The sequence below is a fragment of the Apteryx mantelli genome, chromosome 2, assembly GCF_036417845.1.
Source record: "Apteryx mantelli isolate bAptMan1 chromosome 2, bAptMan1.hap1, whole genome shotgun sequence".
Taxonomy (NCBI): domain Eukaryota; kingdom Metazoa; phylum Chordata; class Aves; order Apterygiformes; family Apterygidae; genus Apteryx; species Apteryx mantelli.
The window spans coordinates 77947236-77967108 of NC_089979.1; the positions used below are offsets into that span (position 1 = coordinate 77947236).

Consider the following 19873-nt stretch of genomic DNA (forward strand, 5'->3'; position numbering starts at 1 on the left):
ACATATTAATGGGTATCACTTCATAGGTTTGTCTAGCGCTCTCAAGAGATTGTTTCACATCTGAAGGACTAGAAGGTGAATATCATCCACAAAAGAAATAAGTCCCTCAGCCATGCCCCTCAAACAAACTGCAAATACACACTGATTCGCTTCAATTTTTATAATTTTAGTTCTAGAGAGAGGTCCCCAACATGGAGCAGAGCCCCACACTAGGTGCTGCATAAGTACCTAATACACTGAAGTGTTTGCTAATCGAGGAACAAGCCAAGTTGATTTGAGTATGAAGGAGAAAGTAATAATACAGTAATAGCTAAAACAAAACCCTAAAATTAGAATAAATGGTGGTCATGCAGCCAGAGAGCCTTTGGGTAAACATGATAGCAGGGAAGTTAAAAGATATATTTAGAAAAGGTCAATGAAATGGCTACACATACATTTGTAGGGAGTCTCTTCCCATGCATGAAAATGTAAGAAATCAACCATGTATTGAAAAGTTAGAGCCAACAACTTGATAGCAGAGCAGATGACACATAGAGCAGTTGCACTGAAAGAAGTTTTAACAGGAAGGTGACAGTGTTTGATAGGCTAGGAAAGCAGCAGCACATGGAGGGATGCTGAACAACAGCTGAAGAGATAAACCAGGATCATGATCTTCTCAGCATGGTTGCAAAATAGGTTCAAATTAACAAAGACAGTATTTTTCAAGGACAAAGAAGAACTGTGACAGACAAAGATAATTTTAGCTATGTCAAAGAATTAATTCTTTCTTCTTCACAAAGGTCCTGCATGGTCAGAGAAAGACAAGGATGCATAGGAAGATTTGTGTGGGGACAAGTGGAAGAAAGGGGTAGCTGGAACTGCTAGAAATATCAGAGAGATTAGAATAACAGGGTGGAGAAGCAGAACAAGCCAAGGGGGAAGGTACTGTCAGAAGAAAGGGATATGCAATATAAAGCATACTGGTACTTTTAGAGTCACACTTGAGAAATGGGGAGCATACATACAGTCGGCAATGAAAACACACAATGAATCAAAAAAATGTCAACAGTTCCTGCAAGAGAAGGCATAAAACAGCTCCCTGACCACTTTCAAACTTAAAGAACTCTACGCCCAAGAAGAAAACAGAAAAAAGCTTATCCCTCAGACCCTAAAGCCATCAGTAAGAACTGTTCTTTCAGTTGAGTCACATGTCATCCATCTTCCTTTTATAAAAAAGTATTTGAGTGGATTCCTTGGAGACTATGAGATTAAGAAAAGATTCCACAAAGTCTCCAAATCATAAATGAAATGAAATAGAAGGCTGTTTTGTATAAACAGTGTTTTGGGATGTATTCCAAAAGATAGGATGGGAAGAGAATTAGCTTTAAGAATAAGAACAGCAATCCAGTCTGCAAACTAATCCAGAAAAGAAATATTCACAACCTAAAACAATATCCACAATCCAGTATGAACTGGAATACTGATTTTAATGCTAAAACTAACCTCAGGCTTACACACTGAACTGAGGTAGAAAAGAAGGGCAAGGACCATATTTGTTAAGAATATGACAAACAAGCTTGCTACATTAAGGATGCGCACAGAATTAGCACTTTATCTTAGTTGTGATCACAACGTTCAGCCTATATAAAAACAAATACTATGTCCTGATATGTATACAACTTCCCCTCCCCCTAGATATGCATCACCATAGAACTAAAGATTTCAGGTCGTGTGACTCATGGGGGTTACTGAGCCATCCGTACTTACAGAAATACATTAGATTTCAATTACATAAGTGTTCTATATATAAAAACACACAGAATATCTGTTTTTCTGTACTTGCTCTAGATAAAGAGAATGCTAGCCTGCTAAACACCACCCATAAAGCATACAATAATCCAAATAGTAGATGACATGAAAGATCAGAAGAGTGTCTATTTCAAGAACGCTAATATGGAGCAGGTCTCAAAGATGGTAGCTTCTGCCATTTTAAACTGCCATCTTTAATAAAAATAACAACTTTAAAAAATATAATGAATATACTTTGAACATATTCATCACAAAAATTAATCTCTCTGTATTCCTCTTTATATAATTATTTTCAATAGTAAAAAAAGCAGATTCAGAGAAATATGAAAAGAACTATTCAAGTTATGGAAAAAGATGCAAGCAGGGAAATACCTAAACAATTGATTTAAATAATAAAAAAAAAAATACAATGTGCCTTGATCATTACTTCAAGAATCTATCAGGGCAAAACCACCCAAATTCAAAATGCTCCGACCTATCTAACCTTCAGCTGGCCAAAGGAAATAAATTTCAGAGCGAGTAACTTTCAGAACAGCTAACTATCTGAAACAGTTGATTCTCCACATAGGTGAAGTCTTGATTTAAAGGCTGACTCCTTAAAATATATGCTCAAGCTCAGCCCTGCATTACTAGGCTTGAAAGAGTGATGGAGGACAGTTACGCCCTTGTTATGCAAGAAGTCAGACCAGGCGATTGCAGTTGATCTCAGGATACAAAGCAGCACTGCAATTTAACTTTCAGACTCTTTTGGACCAGAGGAAAAGTAGAAATGACTACAGTGACTCTGTTCTTGATAAGAGTTCCTTTACTGACTGATGTAATAACACAAGTAGACAACCAAGAAACTAAATCCTTTCAATATATGCAGTATTCAGAACAGTCATCCGTGAAAGAGGTTCCCTTAACCAACACCTTAAAAGAACTAAGGTTTTAGTTCCAAGGAAATCAGAGGATGTTCCTGCCTGCTTTGAGATCAAAGTTTTAATGCAACAATAAAAATACAAATTCAATTAAAAAAAAAATCAATCCTTAAACTTTAAAAATATACACTATGTATTACAAATTCAAATATGAAAAATTCAACTCCAATAGGTTGTATAACACTCTCCTTACAAAGAGGAAACCAAAATCATGCTACATTTCAACAAATGTAAGAACCAACAGCCAACTGACCCTAGTAAAATAAGGTTTCAGCTATAATTCTACTATTGCTTTTTCCGGTAGTTTAAATTATACTAAAACACAACTGATGATCCATTTTAAGTTCCAAGGTTGACTTCCAATCTGAGTATAAGTGCCCATAAAACTATGAACAATTAATGGATTTTAACACACATGAACAGAATGTTTGGAAATGCAGAGTGAAGAAAATATATAAAAAAATTAGAACAAGATGCAAATACACATTAAATACAGTGCATGCCTACCAGACACATCCAGCGTGTAACAGAACGTTTTTCAGTTGATATATTGGAAACAGGAATATGATCCTTGGAGACAAACAAGATACAAACTTTTCCAAAGACGACAGAGAGGCTAAGCATATACTAAATCTACAACAGCCAATCTGACAACAATGTTAATGGACTGAAATGTATATCAATACAGTATGTGACAAACGTCATAATAAAAGTCAGAATTATAGCAGTAGAATTTTTTTAAAAATAATGTACACCTTAAAAATATTCTGTTTTATGCTAGTAAAAATAAAATCAGACAGACTCTGGCTGTTTAATGCTATATAATGAGGAAATGCAAGTATCTCTTCAACTTACTCTCAAAGTAAGTATGATAAGGATAAACAAATGGCTTAGTAATGTCTGAAACTGAAATTATTTAATTCTAAATGACTATTTTAATAACTCACAATACTTTGTAGCACTTACTACCTCCCTTATCATCCCCTCACTTCTAAAGTAGTATAAAACATCCAACTGCCAGGAGAACTATTTCATTCATAAGCTTACTACATATTGATTTTGTAGGCTACTTTTCAAACAATTGTTAGAAGTATTAAATAAAGATATTAGGCACACTTGACTTTCTTATACAGTCTGTATTTCAGCTTCGAGTTATCAGAACTGTAAATTTTAAGAATGTGCACGTGCATCTTTATTTGGAATGTATGTAGAACACAGTTCCACAATTAAATTTAAAGGTTTCAGCTTCAAACAAAAATACACTGAAAAAAATATATATATAAGTATCAGTGACAACTGTGATGCATTACTCTTGTTAAAAAAACACCTTCTATACAGAACATAACCCTAATATGGGAAAACCTGTAATGGTATATTTCCATATCTTAAATATTTTGGTTGCCACCATTTGGGGTTGTGCTGCTGTCAGCACTGCCTGGCAGACAGTGCATTAAGAAGGCGGTAAGGTTCTAAGTGACCAGATGCGGTTATGAGCACCATCTGAGAGCCCGTGCCATTTGCCCCTACCTCCTCCAACTCACAGCAGCTGCCTGTTGCCAAGGGCATGATTAAATGGCAACAAAGCTGTGAGGAGCAAGAGAAGGGCAAGAGCAAACTCCTGCAGCTGATTCACAGCACTGGAGACAGCAGCTGAGAGGAAAGACCCATCTTGGGTTGCCTCTTTTAACAGCTCACTGAGACAATCAGCATTAGCAGACTGCACAAGGGATCACACTTTTGTATTACCTTTTGTAGAATGATAAAATGTCAAATGTTTAGACACACGCATTTTACCCAAAATCATGCTTTTTAGCCCAGTCAGCTACAGGTGAAAAAAAATGTATTTCTGGGGGATAAGCAACACCTTTTTGCCATACCATAGCTTGATCTACTTTAAAGGAGTCCCTTAGGCTGTTTTGTGAGATTCATCTGTTCGAAATGGCCTACTCCACTACTGATCCTCCCTAAAACACCAGTGTGAAGTGACATTGAACTGCTGTACTGAATTCTGAAGCATTCTAATTTAAAACCTGCTAAAACGGAACAAAGTCCAAACAAACTTTAAGTGGAAGTCTCCAAAATGTGAAATGAATATCTCAGAACATCATCAAGTAAAATTCTTGGTGAAAACAACAAAAAAGTAGCAACTAAAAATATGTAGTAACAAAAATGAAATAACTGATTTAGACAGGCTTATAGCTAGTGACTTGCATTCTGGAATACACAATTATTTTCCTCCTATATTCTTGTAAGAGGAAATGGGTTGAACATTGTCAGAGTTTTACAGCTATGAGTAAAGTCTTGGGCTTAGTGAAATCAATGGAAAAGTTTACCACTAACTCTGAAGTATACAGAAAAGGAATTTACCCAGTGCTGCATATACTTTGCCTTGCTGTAGGATTGTAAAAAAGTGGAACCTGGTGAAGTAGAAGACAACTAATTCAACATCCACGTATCAAGTAGCACAGTAGTATTAATGTATAAAAGAATCTACTCATTTCAGTAGTTGAGCAGCAGTTAGGCTGACTGAGTCAGAAGGTGTATAGTGATGCATTCCACCTTGTTATATGCTTCAACTACAAAATTATACGTAGCCTGAAAAGATCTATGAGATGACTGCATATGCCAATTTCATAATATGTCTAACTGTTGATTTCAGAAGAAATCTCAAGTTATTCTGGGATATTTTTAACTCATGAATTGTGTGGTGGATCTTGGGAAACTGCATAGACAAGATATTTGCATGAGAAGCGGTAGACTAGGCGTAGCGGAAGATCACGCGGTGTGACGCGCAGCCTAGGGGTGGAAACGAAGTGCACCTGTATGTAAGCTTGCGCGCAGCCCACAATAAATGCCATTAGACGAATGGCTAACTAACCTGTTTGGCAATCTACCACAGTGGCTAATAGGACTGCTCGCTGAAGGCTTGCGCATTTTGCTAATCCTCATAATTATAGGCTTATGCTTGTGTGTAATACTGAGCTGCGTCAAGAAAGCCTTGCTGAAAGTAGCGGGCCAAGTCTGGATTGCTCGAAAACAAGAAGGAGAACTTCTGGAGGAATGGCTGGGCTTTGGGGGGGGGATATAGTCTGTTGGAAATGAGCAATCCCGCCTATGCCTTTAAGGTTTTCCCTGAACGACGAAGACAAGGACATCGCCTGCGTTAAGAATCGAGAAAAGGGGAAGCAGCACACAGCTCTGATCACGAAGCTAGTAACGCAAGTAACCACCCGACGGCGGTCCCGTCGCGGCACACCGCACATACAGTAACCTTGAGCAGTAGCAGCAGTGCTACCAACGCAAGCTTCCGCCCAGCGGCCTGCTGTAGGTCTGCCATGCGATCAATGACGTCCGCCGTTGCTGTCGTCCAGCTGCCGGAATAAGATGGGCTCACTTTCGCTTGTTTCGTTGCGTCCCGCTCGATATAACGAAACAACGTTGATGGGAGAGGGGGAGATGTGGAGGAAAAAGGATGAGCAGGGAGGCACTGCGGGGCGGAACATGGGAAGGTCGTAACGGGCGGAGCACTGCTGCCGGAGAAGAAGGCGGGGCTTTACAGCATTATAAAAGAGCAGGACACGCTTCATTAAACGCCATTTTGCCACTCCTCATATTGGTGTCTGTGTGGTGATGGTCCGGGGTCTGGGGGGAGGCCCCGTGCCTCCTCGGTACGAGCGAGAACGGTAACAGAATTGATAGCATGTCACATTATGGAGCAACTTACACTCTAGCCCAGGGATACAACAGCAAAGTAGACAAACAAGTGATGATCTAGTCATGTTACTTTCTGGATGCCGAAGAAAATACATTAGGATCAGGTCTGCTCTAAGGCTAAGGACGTCATGTGTGCACAAACCCAATAACAACAGTATTCCAGATATACCAGCGCTATAACACTAAGTTGTATGAGAAATGATGTTCAACACCTTAAATTCACCAGTCTAAGTTACCGAATTCTTTTCCTCTGATCTCTTGTGACTTAGTTTCCCATTTGTAATATTACCATTTTATTACTTTTGGAGAAAAGAATATAAAGGAGAAGACTTAAAAAACAAAAAAACAAAACCCCCCAAACAACTGCTATTTGAGAAGCACCAGTATTGTGGATAAAAATGCCCTGAGTCCATGAAAATAACAATTGCCTCTTACTGCATGGTATTCAACTTTTGCCTGAAATATACTACGTACGGTCCATACAAGAAAAGTAGAACAATGTATTAAGTTGGTTTGTACTTAGCAAATTCTGTCCACCTACATGCTCAAACAAGTCAGTCAACTTCCAAGTGTTTACCAAGACTTTGCTCTCCACCTCCAATGTATTTTTTGTTATTGTTTTACACAGTGATATAAATGCAGTATTTCTTCTAGTTTTCTATATATAAAGAAAATTGAAAACCTTAGTTCCACTATGGGGAATTATACTTTTTTCACACTAGTCATCATGAGGATTAAAATCTTTAGTTCCCCACTTTGCTATTTCAGTTAATGGAGTTACTGGTAACAATAAAGGTAGATATTCATGCTGGCTACTCACAGTGAAGGGAGGACACAGAAGTTTTGATATTGGTTTGTCAAGACATTGATCACAGCTTCCAAGTGTCAACATTCCTACATTTTGGAAGAACAATAGTGGCTCCTCTGCCATTCCACCCTTCCTCTCCAATCTTAAGAAAGACTTCTTTTGTTGCCCTTCCTATCTGACACCATTCTGCCCATCCTCACCAAGACACTCAAGTCTTCAGGAGAGGTTGTTCAGTCAGCACTACTGTATTATTAACTGAAACAAACTAAGTATGAGAATTCCCCTATAAGAGAATTGATAGGATCAGGGCTATTTGTAGATACATGGAATGTAGTATTAGCGCTTTTCTCTTAATGAGCTCTCCTCTCTCAGCAAAAGAAAGTAGCAAGAGATGGGAAGCAGAGGAAGGAGAAACTTAGAGGTAAGCATGTGGTTAAGTACTTCCTCGGACTGAGGTTCCGGATAGAGAAGGTAAACTAAGGTATTTGGACTACTTGCTACCTGTAGGTGACAACTTTCTTGAGTTTGTCCCATATGAGAGGAACTCTTAAGAATATTAAGCACAGCAGAGCAAACAGCAGAGCAAACTGCAATAAAAAGAAAATGCTATATAACTTTTGCTTGTTAACTAACTTTTTCTTCTTTTAAACTGCTCTGTGCCCTAAGATCTATAAATTCTTGAAACATCTCATTAAGAGATACCTAGCAGTTTTTAAGGAAGTTATGTTTTTATTCTAGGCCCTATATGTAAAACAACTACAGAAAGTTATTTCTGTCTCCCTTGTCAAATAGACTATGAAGAACATCAAACTGCTAATTTAATAAGAAAAAAACATGCAAGCAAAGTTATTTGGCTCTTGGGGCAGCAGCATAGCAGCAGAATAAAGTCAAGGCATTTCTAAGGCCCTTCTGAAGCCCTCCAGGGAACAGCAACTATTGTTTTTATTGTCTGATGGGGTTTCCACCGGCAGTTCTCTTTCCTCAGTCTATACCTACGTGTAAGGTTTATGAGATGATTCTCTTTCTGTTAAGGAGAAGAGTGGTGGCACGGTAGAGAAAAGTTACTACTGTTAATATATGTACTCATGAACACAGAAATGCAAATCTGACTCACTAATGTCAGTCTTAGAGGTAGAACTGATGGGAGCAGTTCACTAATGCAACTACAGTATGTTGGAAAACCAAACTTGATGACATTCAAAAAAACTTTGTCAAGGCAGGAACAGCGTATATTTTGAGTACTGGAAATCCTAAGCTGTCAGGGTAAACTTGTGTTGAAGTGGTATGGGTTTCTGGAATGACATGAATCTGCTCCAGCCACTGTTTCACTCCAAATAAAAGAATTTGGGGGGGGGGGGAGGGTTTGTTTTTGTTTAAAGGAAATACTTTCAAAAAAATATCCTCATAAAATGGGGGGAGAGAGAAGAAACAGAGAGAAGCATTTTACATGTAGAAAGGTAGATCTGATCAGCAAAACACCAGGAAGAAAAGTTTTCCAGCAGGAGAGAGAGAGGCAAAGAGATCTTGCCTAAGTTTACTAGAATAGAACTATATTACTTCTGGCTGATCAGTGAATCTGTTTTCAAGTAAACAAGGGCAACAAAAAGCAGACAGCAGTACCAGTTCTTAGATTTTCATTTGTTAATTTTATTTATTTATTTATTTTTTACAAATCAGCAAAGCACCAACTACTAGACATGCAGTGTTTAGCTTTCAGACTGGCTAACAGGGAAAAGAATAAACAATATTACTATTTTAATGAACACTGAATGGTTACTATGAAGTTTTACATCTGATATTAAAACATTACAGCAGATGTAGGTTTCTGTCATATAAGGCAAAAAAATAAGTTTTGAATGCTCCTTACAAGGATTAGCAATATAAAAACTATTTTTGTACTAATCTCAAGCACACTAGGCAGATTAAATGCTGCATCTCCTTAAGAGACCCTACTCATTTCTCAGTAGTTCTACTTATAATAATTTCTACTCATTTAGATACATCTCAACGTACATTTTGAACATGTATTTACAGCGTAGGCCAAATCATTTTAATGTTTCAGTCTTAGTATGCAAAACATATTCCCTCAAATTCATTTCCTTCTCCCTCCCTACAAGTACTTTTATTTTTTTAAAAAAAACCCTTTACCCGCAAAATCTGTTTCTGCTGATAGATACAGGTCTAGTTTCACAGAAGTACTGTTCTAGCAAAGTTGCTTATTACGAAGAACAAAACTGCAAAAGCAGTTATAAATTTAGGTAAAAACTACTCTGCACTTTAAATAGGAAGAATGAGGACATTGCAAAATGCCAGACAAAATAAATAAATAATCTTAGTTTGTTAATTTCCCCCTTGGTTAATTAACACCTATAAATGACCTTTAGCATTGACAAGTCCAACTTCATCCAGAAAGCCAAGGTTTAAGCACATCTATCCAAATAGGATTGATTACTGATTACAGCATTGTGAAGAGCACAATTCAATCTGATTTCTTTTTTTTTTTTCTTTTTTTTAAACAGGCTGGAACTGCATTCCATAGTAAGCTGATGTGACTGCCAATGAGGCAGAATACATAGAGTCATTACACTACAATAATGTTGATGTTACCATTTCTACATTTATCTAAAGCACAAAATGTATATCATTTTAGACTGAAATTAAACCTTGCAAGAAATAATTTTTCTTTATATTGTTTGGAATTAAAAACATATTAAATTGATCCATTATGAAAATTCTCTTCTCTCTCTCTCTCTCTCTGTGTTTTTCAGACCGTGTCTGCATCCTTAGGCAATGAAACAATTTTTATAATTGTAATAAAACAAAAGTGTTGACTTTAAGTTAAGAAAATTGTTGCCTGAATGACTAAATACTTCAGCAAACACAATAAATTCTAAGTTTAACATACAAACAAACTGCATGCTTGAACAGGTACACACATTTCACAATTTTTGATACATAAGATTGCTTAAACTTATTTCAGTTTTAGTCTTCTGCTCAGTGCTTATAGAACAAGTTCGCAAATTTGCCAGAGAAATCCAGTTTATAGTACAAAGTACAGCAGCAATGTTATACTCCAATAAGAAACAGGATTGAAGCATCTATCTTACAATTGTATTTCAATGAAAAGCCTAATAATGAAAGTTACTTGCCCATGTATTTCTTGCTAGTTCCTTGCCATTGAAATTTCAGTTTGGCAGTGTAAATTGAGACTCTCAGATCTCAGTGTTCGCCTTCTCCCAAGCTCAAAAGATATATCCCCAACAAGAGCATATCAATACATTTTGCAACCAAATCTCTAGAATATGTTTGCACTTTAAAAACCATCTCCAAACAATATCTGGAAGAATTCTTCTTTAGAGCAGAAGAGAAGGTAGACTTACCAGACTTACTTCCTCTGGAGTTTGTAGCAATACAATTGATCAATTTAATTTCAATTCTAATTGTTTCAGCAATAGTTTGGTGCAGATTTTTTGTCTGTTTGAATCTTTAATCTCTCAACTGTAAATATCCCTTCTAATCTCAAAGACTAACTATTTTAGACTCCATTAGCATTAGGAGCCAAAAGGAATGCAAAGCACCCTACCCAAGGTCTAAACATTATTGTCACACTTGAGAAAGTACAGAAAGATTCCCTCTCCCACATCCACAGAGGAGGAATGAACTCACTTCAGCTGTTCTACTTGCTCTCCCACCTGCAACATAGCTAACCGTACAGAATAGTACCTATAGACAGAAGATGTCTGATCTTCCAGAAGCATGCAAACCAATCTCATCCCATGGTAGAAAATACAGATAGAGTAAGATGCTAACTCCACAAAAAGGTAGAGTTAAAAACGCATGCAAAATTGTACGCCAGGTTGACAATTACTTTCCACACTGACATACTATATTTGATCACTTACTCATCTGTGATGGTAATAATGTTTTCTGTGATATAAGTTCAGTTCCTAAAGCCACCCTTATTTGCCACACTACTTGTGTAGTAGGCTACTGCTTGAATAAGGATATTCAGTTCATAGAGTGGAAAAAAACCACACAGAACTCATTTTCACATTTACAAACTAATGTGAAAGATTGGTGGATGTATGGTCTTTAAAACTAATTTCAAGAGAAAGTCTTCACCTGTTCAGTCTGAAGTTAATGTTAGCATTTTTGAAATATTTAATAGAGAGACTAACAAGACAGATATTTAAAGTAGGCCATTTAACATATACTATATTAAACTTCATTCTTTGTATTTAGTAGATTCCTAGCAGCCAAATATGGTACAAAACAAAGGACTAAGTATCTCTGAAGAACAAATTTATGTACACACTTAGAGTATCTCATACCCTAGAAGATCAATGATTCCTCAAAAATCCTTTGGACAACTAATGAGTACAGCTTATTTATACAAGCATCACCTGTCTTATCAATTACAGATGAAATGTTATTTAAAAGCATGATTTCTAAGTGTCCAAAAGTTAATTAATTTAGATATTCTTCACTATACTGATATTGCAATATATCCCAGATGTTGCTGTTATTAAGATTTTGGCAGGGTGGGGGTGGGGGGAGGTGGTGTTACATTTTGCTTCTTTAAAGTTTCATGAAAATTATACATTTATTTATATTCACACTGCAGATGAAAGAAAACAACTTTTAACTGTTAGCAGCTGTAATATTAAAGCATTATGCAAGCGAAGGCGGTACATGTATTGCCATAACACGAAAAACCATGGTGCAGCTTGTCAGCATGCTACTGGATCTCTTTACTGTAGGTTTATCTGCTACTTAATCTTTTGTTGATGAAAATTTGGAGGAACTATTTTAATATTACTAGTCACTCTAAATTCTCAGGGTATTCTAAACACAAACCCTGTTATCCTTTATCAGTTTTCTGTGCAAAACATTCATGCAAAAAACTGTGATAAGCATTTACTAAAAATCTAATACCCCTCCAGTCTCTTGAATTTGTGTAAAGCATGATACAGTTATGTAAACTACTCTATCACTTTACAATATTAAATATTTTCATTTTAAACACCTGTGAGAGTATTATTTATTAGTCAAAAGTTATTCAAAAATTTTAAAGAATGGTTTTTTACTAAAGGGCTCAGCTTTTTTTTATCAGATGGAAGAGAAAATTATGCACCATAAGCATTCTGATTCCATTTTACTCTATTATTTTAAAATGTATGTTACAAAAATTAAAATAGTAAAAGGCCATTTTAATCCACATAATGGCACATATCACCTGTCTGTCAATGAGACATTTAAAAGCATCTCTTTATTAGAAACACAAATCAATATACTCAGGGGACTGCAATAACTGCTTCAAGCAATTTGCATTATCATTTCATTCTTGATGTTCCTACTCAGACTAACTTATTATGAATGGCGTGAAAATGGCAACCTGTCACAACTGATTTTTTTTAAACCTCTTGCAAGAATTCTTTCCTTTCTTAATATAATTAAGTATCTTCTTTCTAAACACAGGTCTAGGTTGTAAGATACAGTCTACAACTGAAGTTTTATCTCTTCATAATTGAGGTTTTTTTCCCCCCCTATTCACATTAGAAACAGTGCTGATGAAACGAAGAGCTATTTGTATTGTTTTGAGCTGGAAGAACCTTGTACAGAAGGAAGCATTCATCCTTTTGGCACCTCTCTGGCAGATAAATCTCTTGAAGATATTTTCATTGCTAGCAAAAATTCCAGAAGAACATTCTGGGTACTGACTGGAACCTCAGTTATCTCACTCTCCTTCCTCTGGGAGTCAGTATAACTTTTAGTAGTTTTAGTTATAAGCATTCCTTAAAAATATTGTGTAGTTTTGGTCAAATACTTTTCCCAGAAGTTTTTTCTGTAAAGCAGGATTTAATAACTAGCTGTGACATAGAAGTATAGAAATCTGAGGATGCACATTTATACTTAGATGTTAAATATTTTCATTAGTACCTATATCAGTCTTATTTAAATGAAACAGTACCTCTAAAAATAATTTTACTTCTGAAACGAGCCTCAAAATAATTTAGCCTCCTAGGCAGAATGAATTCTGCCTAAGTGAACTACTTATACGAAAAAAGAAGCCAACTTCTTGTAACAAAAGTTGAAGTCAATCCAGCACACATGAAGTACATCAGAATAAAAGTTTGTAGGTCTTTGGATTTAGGTGTGCCTATTTTAAGTCTTAGTAAAACAAACGTAGTAGATCACACAGTAAGGATAACTTACTTTGTTTTTTGGATTGGATGTGTTCATTACACTTCGAGTCTCCTTCCCTGTGTAAATGACAACACCAATTACAGTTCCTGGGCAAGGGGAGAAGAAAAAAAGAAAAAAGGTAAATCAGAGGTGTCAAGTAAGTAGCTAAGAAAAAAAAGTTAGCAGAATAAAAACCTGCAATAAATTACAGTTCTTCAAACAAATTAATTTTATAAGGAAAACCCCAGACATTTATACAATACACACAGTATCATGAATGGGTTTTTTTCCCCTAGGCTCTGTAATAAATGATCATTATCACTTTTTTAAAAGTTAACATTCATAGAATGACAACCTGCTTTCATTCTTTTCAACAGAAGCAACAGTTTAAATGTAACCGGTTAAAAATTTACACTCAAACTTAAAACTGTCTCAAATTGTTTTAGGTATTTTAACATACAGTAGAAATAGCTGCCCTTCACAAGGAATACAAAAATGAATACAATGGTGCTGAATACACACTGGACACAAATTGCCTGCTATGTCATACAGTGACATAAAATTTAGTCCACTCATTTCATTACCTTCATAAAATCCCAGAAAGAAATAGTCACCTGTTTATTAATATAAAAATGATTCTTCAGTTCCAATTATCTTTCAGTCATGAATTTTTACCTGATGGTATAGGAAAACCCGGATTCAGCATCACTAAATTCATTTCTTTAATAAAGAAAAACTTAGATTTTTATTAATATTCTAGTATCATTCTTTCTGGCATAACACAAAACCCTTGTTTACTTTTTTCAGGTGACCTGAAATAGTCTTATGGAAGTTCAACCAATTATGTGACAATTTTAGTCGTCTTTATCCTAGAGAGAAAACAATGCATCTTGTCAGCACCACACTGCTCAGAAAATTTTATAGGGTAGCAGTATTACACTTTTGTATGACATTAACTTGTCTTTCATAATCAGCACCACACATAAGGTCTGCTATCACTATTCTTACAGCGTAACAGGCTATAAAAATTTGAAAGAATACACCAAGAACAAAGATCAAAATACAAAAGGTAAAGATGCTGATGTTAAAGAAAGGAACTCTCATTCATTCAAAAGTGAAAATGCAAGTAAAAGCCTTGAATTCACATTCAAAACAAGTGATTACACACTATATCTTTTGGACCATTAGAAATCATTTTTTTCTATTATTTTCCTCTCCATATTAAGCCTTGTTCTTAAGACTTCCCTTGACACCACATTTTCCCCAAAACTATTTTGCCTCTGTTGACAGTTCCACATGCGGATCTGTATCTAGGTAACATGCCCCCAAAACACTCCAAAATTCTTTCTGATTTGCATAAAAAGGTTAGTCACTGATACATAATTTCTGAGCTCTTTACTGGTCTCCAAACCAATGCCCAAAATCTGTTTAGGGCACTTTATTTTGGAGGTATCTTGCAACCTGATTCTCATCCATCTTTTACAATGATTTTGAATTATACTATACATGGATTTCCACTCCCCCTCTCCCCCAATAACAAGCTGGTTTTGAAAATCTTTTGTTTAGTAAAAGCTGGGAATGAGTTCTCTATTCCCTATGTTGCTTTCCTCATGAGTTTCAATAAGCTACTCTGGTGCAGCTCAGGAAAAGAAAAAAACTGTTCTAGCTGCCTGTTATTTTACTGCTTGAAAAGCTGGTTTCAAAGATAAAAATCAGGTAAAATGCATTACAATTCGTGACACCACTAGAATAAACATGTGGCCCTGGACAAAGAATTAAAAAAAAAAAAAAGAGGTGGTGTAGGATTACACACAAATAATCAGGCATACTCTGAATACTCCAGCATGCGATCGTATTAGTTCTTGGGCGATATCAAAAACTATGTGAACCATATATAAAAAAAAAAAAAGTGCTCAAATTCATTAAAATCATGTGCAGAACCTGGCACAAAACAGCACTTTTTACAGTTGTGCAATTATATAAATTGTTCTGTTTTTATCTAAAGTGACTTTGCAAGACTGATACCTGCCCAAGTGATCACAAATTTCCATTAATATAATTCTCCTCTCAATAGATCTCTCAGAAGGTCTCAGAAAACAGCATTATGTTGTTTAGCAGTTTGAGACGCATTGATCATTACAGTAAATTGAGAGCAAGAAGGAAAACTCCATACTGTAGGGAAACCTTTGACACTTAAAAATTTAACTGAGGACTTCCTCTCTCCCTCTTCAAAAGAAAATCTACCAAAAATTTCAGTAAAACCAACACCACAATAAGTGATGTCACAAACAAATCATCTGAAGGATTTGTAACTGAATTAAAGATAACCTAAGAGGTTTTCAAAATATTTAATGGTTTAAATTCTTTGGATATATTTAAAGTTGTTTCTTCAGTGATTGCGTTTTCTGAAGTCTTCACTAACCAAAACTCCTTTCCTTCCGGGACTATTAAAAAACAAAGGGCATAATCTCTAGCAAGCAAATGGAAAATTCACTTATTTAAAGATGGCTTGAAATGTAGATCAGCAGCATCCAAAAAGGGACAAAGTGTTCAACAATCCATTAATTCCCAGAATTCCCAGATTTTTCAATTGTCATATGACTTATACACCATAAGAAACAAATCGTGTCTAAACAGTAGGAATTCCACAGCAATAATACACACTCATCTTAAGAATGGCACACACAACCCCCATCTTGCTGCTACCATTTTAAAACTCACTGGGATGTTGCCTGTAAGTGGAAAAAAGTTGGACTATTTTTTGCTATCCCCTTTATTTAAGAAGAACACAAGGATGGCTGCATGCTTTGGACTTGAGAGACACGCTTTGATTTTCAGCTCTGCCAAACGCTTGCAGCAAATTAGTCTTTGTACTTCCTGCAGTTCAAATAAATGTTTGCACACAGTATCCAAGTCTCTGTCAGGGCTTTACTATAGCAAGGAGCAGAAAGCACTTCAAATTTGGTAGCAATAATGAACTCCATTTGCGTATCTAAACTTTTCTGAAACTAGAACATCAGGGTGCATAATGCAAGATATACCAGGTGTGACAAAATTATGATAGAAATGGTTTTTAATTTAGCTTACTTTTATTCTAAGAGGTTAGGAGACAATACTGAAACCAGTTAAAGTCAACACCTCCCAAATATACTAATTTGAGAAACCTTACTCTCCCAAACTTTATTTGTAGATATAAAAAGGCAGCACAGATTTTTGTTCTTGATTTGACAGTACACAATTTTGCTGAAACATAAGTTTTTTGGTTCCCAAATTTCAGAAAGAAAATAAAACTAGTCTTATAGTAAATACTTTTCTTGGGACTTATACTGTTCTAGCAATAGAACCTTTTTTCCACATAGATCTCTTTATTGTGGTATCCTGATAGTTTCATGAGCTTTGGCATTCTGGATTCAACACGTAGTTGATAAGATTCATTGAATCCTTTATATACTCAATGTTTATATACTTTACTGTTACTGATCTGCAAGATTATCGATTTGTGGTCTCTCTCCTCTAAAACTGTCGGGACAACAGCAAGCAGAGCTGAAGTTTTGTGAAGTTTTTATTCCCTACATAATTCCCCCAATACCTTTCTGACACCTTTCTAACACCTATCCTGACCTTGACCCTCCATATCACCTTGACTAATAGTAATGGCATGCACCTTGGGGATATTAGGCTCTCCTAACTAATGTAATGTGTTTTATATAACACGTAAAAGGAAATGTCAGCACTCATTTAAACACTGAAAGGAGGGAAATGGTATGCGGCTGACACAGTGGCTTCAAGGAAAGGGCTTCTCAGGAGCACAAAGGCCAAAGGTTGGAGGAAACATCCTAGCAGATCTCTGCCCCACAGTCCTGATCCTCTACAAAGATTTTCCTTAAGATGTAAACTCAGATCAAAATAGAGGCTTGCCAATGGCTGAATGAGCTAAATCTGACCCCACTACACAGTAGATTCACAGAGGGAATACTTCTGATCACTACTCCCATGCTTTTTCCTCCTTCTGCCTCCCACTTACCTACTCCTCTCCCAGCTTACAGAATAAGAGTATCTATGTGTGAGGACAGGAAGGCTTTGAAAAGAAAAAACACTGAGAGCAAGGGAAGAGAACAAGCCTGATAAAAAACACTGTACTGAAGAAGAAGCACATCCAGGAAAAGGCTTAATGGAAGCAATCCAGCAAATCACCCATGGGGTAAAAGCAGTGGGATTCCCAAGAAAATAGCATTTCCTCCTGCTTTTTCTTGTAAAACTTAGTTACTCCTCAGATAACATTCTTGGTCTCTTTTCCTTGCTGCTGCCTGATCTTGTATCTCACAAGACCTTATTTGTACCTAATGCTGTGAAACCTATATATTTCCCCCCTAAACTGTACAAGTTTAGAGTAGGCAAAAAGGCAAACATGAAACTGAACTGAGGCCTGGCAATTGCATCATAGCACCCCCTATGATGCCTTTGCACACAAGAAATAGGACATCTTGCATCTTTAAAAATATACACAGTAAAATAAATACTCCAAGTCAGGAAGAAAGAGAAGCTCCTACCCCTACAATTTTCCTTTTTCCTATGCAAAATCTTCTTTTAAATTAAACATAGGTTTTGTATCAGCACCTCAGCTGTATATGCCTTTCCTGGGTGTCTGTGACGAAGTTCCCTGTCTCCACACCGAAGACAGACAGTAGCAGCCAAGACAACAGTGCGGGTTGACCCCAAATGCTTTATAACAACCTCTGAGGGGTCAGCAAGGGTATCACAGCAGTCCCGAGAGCTATGGGTAACATAGGTGATGTACTTGCTCTGCTTGCTAACAGATGATGCCCAAGGTACTTACAGAGAGTACTGGGTGAAGCAACCCCCCAAGCTCTGAGGCCATAAAGAAGGCCCTACGGGACAGCTGTAACATCAACGATGTACCGGCAACGTTGCAGGGCAGAACTCTGCCCTCCACTGTCTTGGCACAGGCTGCAGACCCACTTTCTTGAATCAAAGTGGCCAAGTAATGGAAGATTAGGCTTGCACACAGACACCCTATACTCTTGGATGAAAAACACCTGGATTCAAAGCTGTGAGCCCAGACTGTAACCAAACTAAAATACGATGCAAGAGAGGCTGAGGCAAGGTAGCAATGTAGAGAGTGGACTTTCAGTAGAGAAACAGCACAGAGTTTCCCTCACATGTTACCAGATGCTTATTCTTCTGGTTTCATGGAATTTAAATGGCAGTTGCCCCAAAACTTTGTGTGCAAGCATAATCTTCTATTAAGTCTTGCATATATAATCAAAGACTGTAAGAGGCCCATGGTAGGTACAGGGAAAGTAGAGGTACTTGCAAACTTCTTATAGAAGGGAGCTTCTATCTCTGACATCCTGACACAGTAGGCTCTAAGCAAGGCAGTTTATGATGCTGTTACTAGCCAGTGACAAGTGTTTTATTAATAAGATTTGCAGTTGTCCCAAATCTTGGAAATTCAATTATAAAGTCTTTTTTTTTTTTAAACTAGGAAATTCAAATTTAATTAGCTTAGCATCAAGTATCCTAACTTGGCTATGCACCAATCATCTTGGAAGTGAGATGAAAACAACTGAACGATACATCAGCTACCACCAAAACTAGAACACCTTTAACAATCTCCTGATCGTAATGCCTTATGGTCTTCTTCACAATTATATGCCCAGTGTGCCTATAAGAACTTATAAATTCCTAGTTAGATAAACTACAGACTGAAGATAATCATTTCCCATTATTCATCAAAGGCCTAACCCTGTCAAGTGCTAAAATTACCTCCATAGAGGTTTTGAGCAAATCTTAAGGTTTGGATTTAAGATACCATACAGAACCAGCAAATGTCCAATTGAGTTGCCCTTAAGAATCCTATCACACTATTTAAAACCATGTTCAGACAAAGAATTATCTATCTTTTCACATATTTTTCCATTGCCCTTATTAATTAACGAACCCAAGTCCTTCATGAACAATTAAATCTTCACAATATCCCTAAGATAAAAAGTGGCAATATCTTTATTTCATATTCTTTCAGGTGGTGAGCTAAGGTATAAATATTAAGGATCAACGTTACCACTAAATTTGGGTGCCAATTTCAGAGAGTCAGTTCAAGAGCCCTCAGACTTTGTCTACACTTTAAAACAAAATCAAATCACCCACCCCCAAAATGAAAACACAAATAGTTTTCAACAGAAAAAATGTCAGTATTTCCTAGCTTCAGAATTTCTGATTTTACAAATGTATACTCTTTGGATGTAGTTTTTCCTGTGTATAAGTTTGAGAAAAAGCAGAGAAAAAACAAGTTTACACAGTATTCAAATTTTAAATTTTTAAGTAGAATTTTTTTATGCATGTTTACAGATCTTGACTACTTAAGTAAACAACCTAACTGATGACAACTGTAAGCATCATCCATTTGACAGAACAATTTTAGAGAGAATAGTTTCCT

The 19873-nt window shown here is 36.4% G+C and overlaps 1 protein-coding gene across 2 annotated transcripts in view; it reads right to left on the reverse strand.

Annotated features, from left to right (window-relative positions):
- ATP9B (ATPase phospholipid transporting 9B (putative)) overlaps nt 1-19873 on the reverse strand; it is a 177416-nt gene that overhangs the window by 65511 nt on the left and 92032 nt on the right. For both annotated transcript variants that reach the window (XM_067290949.1, XM_067290950.1), the window contains exon 11: nt 13447-13523. In XM_067290949.1, coding sequence (XP_067147050.1) covers nt 13447-13523 — 77 coding nt within the window. The remainder of the gene's footprint in view (nt 1-13446; nt 13524-19873) is intronic.